Below are 6,327 nucleotides of genomic sequence, written 5' to 3'. Positions count from 1 at the left end.
GCAGGGACGGGGGGGAAGGGGGGCAGGCTGGGACCCTGAGCAGGGACAGGAGGGAAGGGGGTACCCCGAGCAGGGACGGGCAGAAGGCCAGCGGGCTGCAGAGCAGACCCCCCTGAGCACTGGGACCCTACTCCCTGACTTCCTGTGTGGAAGGGGGGGGGGCGGGCGCGGTGCCTCTGAACTGGGAGACTTCAGCCGGAACGGAAAATGTGTGTGACAGGAGGAAATGATCAGGATGCCACCTGACTCTCCAGAAGGTACAAACAGAGAAACTAAAACACACAAGCACATGACCCGAAGGACCAGAACCGAGCCTGCCCCCTCCCCGCCTTCCTAACCACATAACCAGGGGTCTCTGCCCGCTCTCAGGCACCGTGTCACCTCGGCCATGTTCTCGGGAAGCTCTGCCGTGGCTGCCTCCCAGATGCGGGCTGCAGAGCAGACCCCCCTGAGCACTGGGACCCCACTCCCTGACTTCCTGTGTGGAAGGGGGGGGGGCCTCAGAACTGGGAGACTTCAGCCGGAACGGACAATGTGTGACAGGAGGAAATGATCAGGATGCCACCTGACTCTCCAGAAGGTACAAACAGAGAAACTACAACAAACACATGACCCAAAGGACCAGAACCGAGCCTGCCCCCTCCCTGCCTTCCTAACCACATAACCAGGGGTCTCTGCCTGCTCTCAGGCACCGTGTCACCTCGGCCATGTTCTCAGGAAGCACTGCCGTGGCTGCCTCCCCGACAGGGCACCTTGGCACCCCCTTCCAGAAGCCAGCCCCTCCTCTGGGCCTTGGGATGAGACGTCCTCCCCTCCTCACCGCCCCCCCTCCCCAAGCAGCCTGAAGAGCATCCGCTGGGCACAGCGCTGGTTTTCCCTTAGTAAATCCAGCAGCGAAGTAACGGGTGGACAGGGGGCAAGTCCAGAGGAGCAGGCGCTGAACTCCATGAATTCTGCATCTGCAGCGGCGCCCCCAGGTACCATCTCCTGTTCCCCCGAGTCTAGGCTTTGCTCTAACCCCAGGGCAGCAAGGGGCTCCCCGAGGGCCCTCCACGCCTGTGCCCCTCCCTCGATGCCAAGGAGCCCTGCATCTGCAGCGGCGCCCCCAGGTCTGGGGGGAAGCCGGTTTCTGGGTTTCAGCCTCGAGTGCTCAGCAGCCCAGAAGCAGGACCGCGACGCGAGAACCCGCACAGGCCGGAGGCTGAGCGTGGCCGGGGGTGATGGGAAAACACCACGAGGCCAGCACGCCCTGTTTGTACCCGAGTGCATCCCAGCCCTCTGCCCTGGAGTCTGCCCGGAGCCTGTACCTTAGAGAGTTCTTCCCGCCAACGATGCGCTTCTGCCGACGGTGCAGCGGTCGGAGCCCACGCATCTGCAGCGGCGCCCCCAGGTCTGGGGGGAAGCCGGTTTCTGGGTTTCAGCCTCGAGCACTCAGCAGCCCAGAAGCAGGACCGCCCCGCGAGAACCCGCACAGGCCCGGAGGCTCAGCGTGGCCGGGGGTGATGGGAAAACGCCATGAGGCCAGCATGCCCCCAGTTTGTACCCGAGTGCATCCCAGTCCCTCTGCCCTGGAGTCTGCCCCAAGCCTGTACCTTAGAGAGTTCTTCCCGCCAACGATGCGCTTCTGCCGACGGTGCAGCGGTCGGAGCCCACAGCCGGGCGGGACGGGCGCTGGGCGGAAAGGGGAGGAATTACTCTCAGGCCGAGGCGGGAACAGCCACACAGCCCCACTGCTCCTGCAAACCAATGCCTCCTTCCTCAAACCAATGCCTCCTTCCTCAAACCACAGGCTGCTTTCCCACGGGAGCCAAAGGCTGCCTGTCATGAGGCAGCGCCACTCACAGCAGGCAGGGCACTGGCTTCCCCGTCCAGATCTGACCCGTCAGCACCCACACCTCCTCCTCTGCTGGCCAGAGGCTGTTAGGGCTTCGGGAACATTAACCAAAGGCCGCAGTGGTCTCGTCATTGCTTCTCACAGCCCTCTGCCAACCCCGTGTGCACATGCCACCCTCAGAGGGCATCTGGCCCAAAGGCACACCGACTCCCACATTCACATATGAAAGGGCTTACTGCACCCCTTCAGGTGGCAAACTGTATTTACTTATTTATTTTTTTATGGCCTTCCACTAAAAAGCAGAAGACCTGCTAGACCAGTGGTCGGCAAACTGCGGCTCACGAGCCACATGCGGCTCTTTGGCCCCTGGAGTGTGGCCACGAAGTTTTAATCGCACTGTACGTGCACGGCACGTGGTATTTTGTAGAAGAGCCACACTCAAGGGGCCGCAGTTTGCCAACCACTGTGCTAGACAAATTCAAGAAGAGCTGTAAGCACTTTTTAAATAATTTTAAAAAAATGTTTTTATTGATTTCAGAGAGGAAGGGAGAGGGAGAGAGAGAGAGAGAAACATTAATGATGAGAGAGAATCATGGATCGGCTGCCTCCTGCACGCACCCCTATGGGGATTGAGCTCGCAACCCAGGCATGTGCCCCTCCTTCCTCAAACCACAGGCTGCTTTCCCACGGGAGCCAAAGGCTGCCTGTCATGAGGCAGCGCCACTCACAGCAGGCAGGGCACTGGCTTCCCCGTCCAGATCTGACCCGTCAGCACCCACACCTCCTCCTCTGCTGGCCAGAGGCTGTTAGGGCTTCGGGAACGTTAACCAAAGGCCGCAGTGGTCTCCTCACTTGCTTTTCACACACAGCCCTCTGCCAACCCCGTGTGCACATGCCACCCTCAGAGGGCATCTGGCCCAAAGGCACACCGACTCCCACATTCACATATCAAAAGGGCTTACTGCGCCCCTTCAGGTGGCAAACTGTATTTACTTATTTATTTTTTTAGGGCCTTCCATTAAAAACCAGAAGACCTGCTAGACCAGTGGTCGGCAAACTGCGGCTCACGAGCCACATGCGGCTCTTTGGCCCCTTGAGTGTGGCCACGAAGTTTCAATCGCACTGTACGTGCACGCCCGCACGTGGTATTTTGTAGAAGAGCCACACTCAAGGGGCCGCAGTTTGCCAACCACTGTGCTAGACAAATTCAAGAAGAGCTGTAAGCACTTTTTAAATAATTTTAAAAAAATGTTTTTATTGATTTCAGAGAGGAAGGGAGAGGGAGAGAGAGAGAGAGAAACATTAATGATGAGAGAGAATCATGGATCGGCTGCCTCCTGCACGCACCCCTATGGGGATTGAGCTCGCAACCCAGGCATGTGCCCCGACTGGGAATTGAACTGCGACCTCCTGGTTCATAGGTCGACGCTCAACTACTGAGCCACTCTGGCTGGGCTGGCAAACTGTATGTAATCACACTTCCAAGATAACAAACTTTACAGCAAGAACATGAACAAAAGAGCCAAACTAAAAATATATAAGTGGTGTGCAAAAGCGGATGAAATCTAAGGTGTGGCTAATGTTTCCATGTTTCAGAAGGTAGAACTGACAGGCAAGCATTCAGCTCTTTGGGGAAGGACATGTGAAGAAAGGGTAGGTAGAGACCGTTTGTCTATCTGGGTGAGGCCCTGGAGCCCTGGCAGCACCAGTGGTTGCCTGGGTGACCAGCAGAGGGCAGCCCAGCAGGAAGTCAGCACTGGCCTGTCCTATGGAGGAGGTCCCGCAAGGTCCCTGGAGGACGGAGTGCCACGTGGGCTCCTGCGCAGGCTGGGTCCTCACCGCAGGACGCCAGGCCGCTCACTGGCACTGCCACTGTGAGACCTGGGAGAACAGAGGTTGCAGGAATAAGGGGCCGCAGTTTGCCAACCACTGTGCTAGACAAATTCAAGAAGAGCTGTAAGCACTTCTAAATAATTTTTAAAAAATGTTTTTATTGCTTTCAGAGAGGAAGGGAGAGGGAGAGAGAGAGAAACATCAATGATGAGAGAGAATCATGGATCAGCGGCCTCCTGCACGCCCCCTGCTGGGGATGGAGCCCACAACCCAGGCACGTGCCCTGACTGGGAATTGAACTGCGACCTCCTGGTTCATAGGTTGACGCTCAACTACTGAGCCACTCTGGCTGGGCTGGCAAACTGTATGTAATCACACTTCTAAGATAACAACCTTTACAGCAAGAGCATGAACAAAAGAGCCAAGTTAAAAATATATGGTAAGTGGTGTGCAGAAGCGGATGGAATCTAAGGTGTGGCTAATGTTTCCATGTTTCAGAAGGTAGAACTGATAGGCGAGCATTCAGCTCTTTGGGGAAGGACATGTGTAGAAAGGGTAAGTAGAGACCGTTTGTCTATCTGGGTGAGGACCTGGAGCCCTGGCAGCACCAATGGCTGCCTGGGTGACCAGCAGAGGGCGGCCCAGCAGGAAGCCAGCACTAGCCTGTCCTATGGAGGAGGTCCCCCAAGGTCCCCCGAGGACGGAGTGCCACGTGAGCTCCTGCGCAGGCTGGGTCCTCACCGCAGGACGCCAGGCCGCTCATTGGCACTGCCACTGTGAGACGCGGGAGAACGGACGTTGCAGGAACCCTCCGAGCCAGGCCAGCGGGAGGCCGCCAAGTGGGGATGAGGTATGCTGAGCCGGCGGGGCTGGTGTTGACCTCGTTCTGGGCGGAGCACCAGCTTGCAAGGAAGGAAAGTCTATCGAGGGCCACAAAGTCCACCGTTATAACGCTTAACAGGCAAAATGAAGCTCATTTATAAAAGGATCCCCTCGGATGACCAACTGCTGAAGTCTGAATCACCTTCTAGCAGTCGGTCACTAGGTCTCGAGCCTCAACACGGAAGCAACAGGTGAGTGAGCCAGACTCTACAATCTGGGGGTCTGATATAAAAACCTTTTTATTTGACGTACAGTAGCACTGGGACCTTGGAAATGTATCAAAATAAACATTGCTGCAACTCTAGCAAGGCCTGTCCTGGCTGGTTTGGCTCAGTAGATAAAGCATCAGCCCATGGACCGAAGGGCCCCAGGTTCAATTCTAGCCAAGGGCATATACCTGGCTGGCAGGCTCAATCCTGGCCCCAGGTCTGGGCACGTGCGGGAGGCAACCAATCAATGTGTCTCTCTCACATCTCTCTCTCTCTCTCTCTCTCTCTCTCTCTCTCTCTCTCTCGCTCTCTCTCTGTCTCCCTTCCACTCTCTCTAAAAATCAATGGGAAAATATCCTCGGGTGAGGATTAACTCTAAGAAGGCATAAGAACAAATGCATAAATCAAGGAGAAATAAATCTATGTCATACTTTAAAATAGGTTGACGTGGGACTATAGTAAAACATGTTACAATTACTGGGTTTGTGTGCTTTTCTTTTGCTTAAGGAATAATTGACAGAATGTTCTATGAGTTATATTCAACTTGTAACTGGAGGTTGGATTACTGAAGGGAGTTTAATAAAATAAGCTATAACCAATACCTAGGAAGAACTGGGTTGCCAGCTCGTATTTGTCACGGACATAAATACATGTGTCCCCGAGCACAGAGGGTTGTAAATGTTTCTCTACTTTCAAAAGCCCCTCAGAGAGCGAAGAACCACATGAACAAGACCCAGCGTGTTCACTGTCTGCTCCCGGGACGCTATGAAAAGACGTTAGCAGAGAACGTCCAAGGGTTGATGCACCCGCTTTGCAGAAAATCCAACACGTCACGACTGTGACCTTTAGTGCATGTAAAAAAAGGGTGATTGTTCTTTCCATGAAACAGGGCCAGTTTCCTCCGAAACAGCCAGTGCCCCGCTCGCTCCCTCACCCCGTGTGCGCCATAAGGGTGGCCTCCGTTCGGACGCGTGGCAGTGAACGGGTTAAAGCAGTACTTGTTTCACAAAGTTACACTAGGAGCTTTCAAGAACCTTCTATTTAAGCACAACACATCGGTGCCTGTCCCCTATGAAAAGACTCTCCTTTTCCTGACGTTTTTAATTTCACAAAATAAAACCTACAAGAAATAATTTCTTCTTCTATTTGAGAAACGATCCCTGTTGTTTTAAATATCAGGATGCGTAGCAGTGCCTTCCTGGCATTCCTCTTCAGATTTTAATTTCCTTTTAGGAAGTAAAGGTCAACTCGGGCTTCGGGGACACCACCGACTGGGAGGGGTCGCTGCCTCCGGGCTGGGGCAGGAGCGGCCCCTGGCTCCCCGATGGCCCTCCTGCCCCCCAGCAGCACGGGGCAGCCGGCATTCCTGGGCGTGGGGTTCAGCTGTGGGGGTACTGCTCCCAGTCATGGCTGGGGGCGGGTGCAGGGGCCAGAAGGGGCCTTACCTTTATCTCCGTCACCTGGCGCTTTCTTGCTAAAATAATCACAAATCACGCCCGCGTCTTCACTGTGGCGGCAGTTGTGCCGGCCAACCTCCGAGGCAGTCGAGTCGGCCAGGGCCCGCTCCCC

The 6,327-nt window shown here is 55.3% G+C and overlaps 1 protein-coding gene across 1 annotated transcript in view; it reads right to left on the bottom strand.

The window, feature by feature from the left end:
- Nucleotides 1-6,327, bottom strand: part of PRSS12 (protease, serine, 12 (neurotrypsin, motopsin)) — a gene marked incomplete at its 3' end in the record, with an annotated part of 52,075 nt that overhangs the window by 6,996 nt on the left and 38,752 nt on the right. The window contains exons 10-13 of the mRNA XM_014538290.1: nucleotides 6,204-6,321; nucleotides 1,477-1,671; nucleotides 1,308-1,392; nucleotides 382-478 (exon numbers count right to left, since the gene is read on the bottom strand). Coding sequence (XP_014393776.1) covers nucleotides 382-478; nucleotides 1,308-1,392; nucleotides 1,477-1,671; nucleotides 6,204-6,321 — 495 coding nt within the window. The remainder of the gene's footprint in view (nucleotides 1-381; nucleotides 479-1,307; nucleotides 1,393-1,476; nucleotides 1,672-6,203; nucleotides 6,322-6,327) is intronic.

This window comes from Myotis brandtii, unplaced genomic scaffold (assembly GCF_000412655.1).
Source record: "Myotis brandtii unplaced genomic scaffold, ASM41265v1 scaffold1888, whole genome shotgun sequence".
Taxonomy (NCBI): Eukaryota; Metazoa; Chordata; class Mammalia; order Chiroptera; family Vespertilionidae; genus Myotis; species Myotis brandtii.
This window is presented reverse-complemented; position numbering and strand designations above follow the sequence as displayed.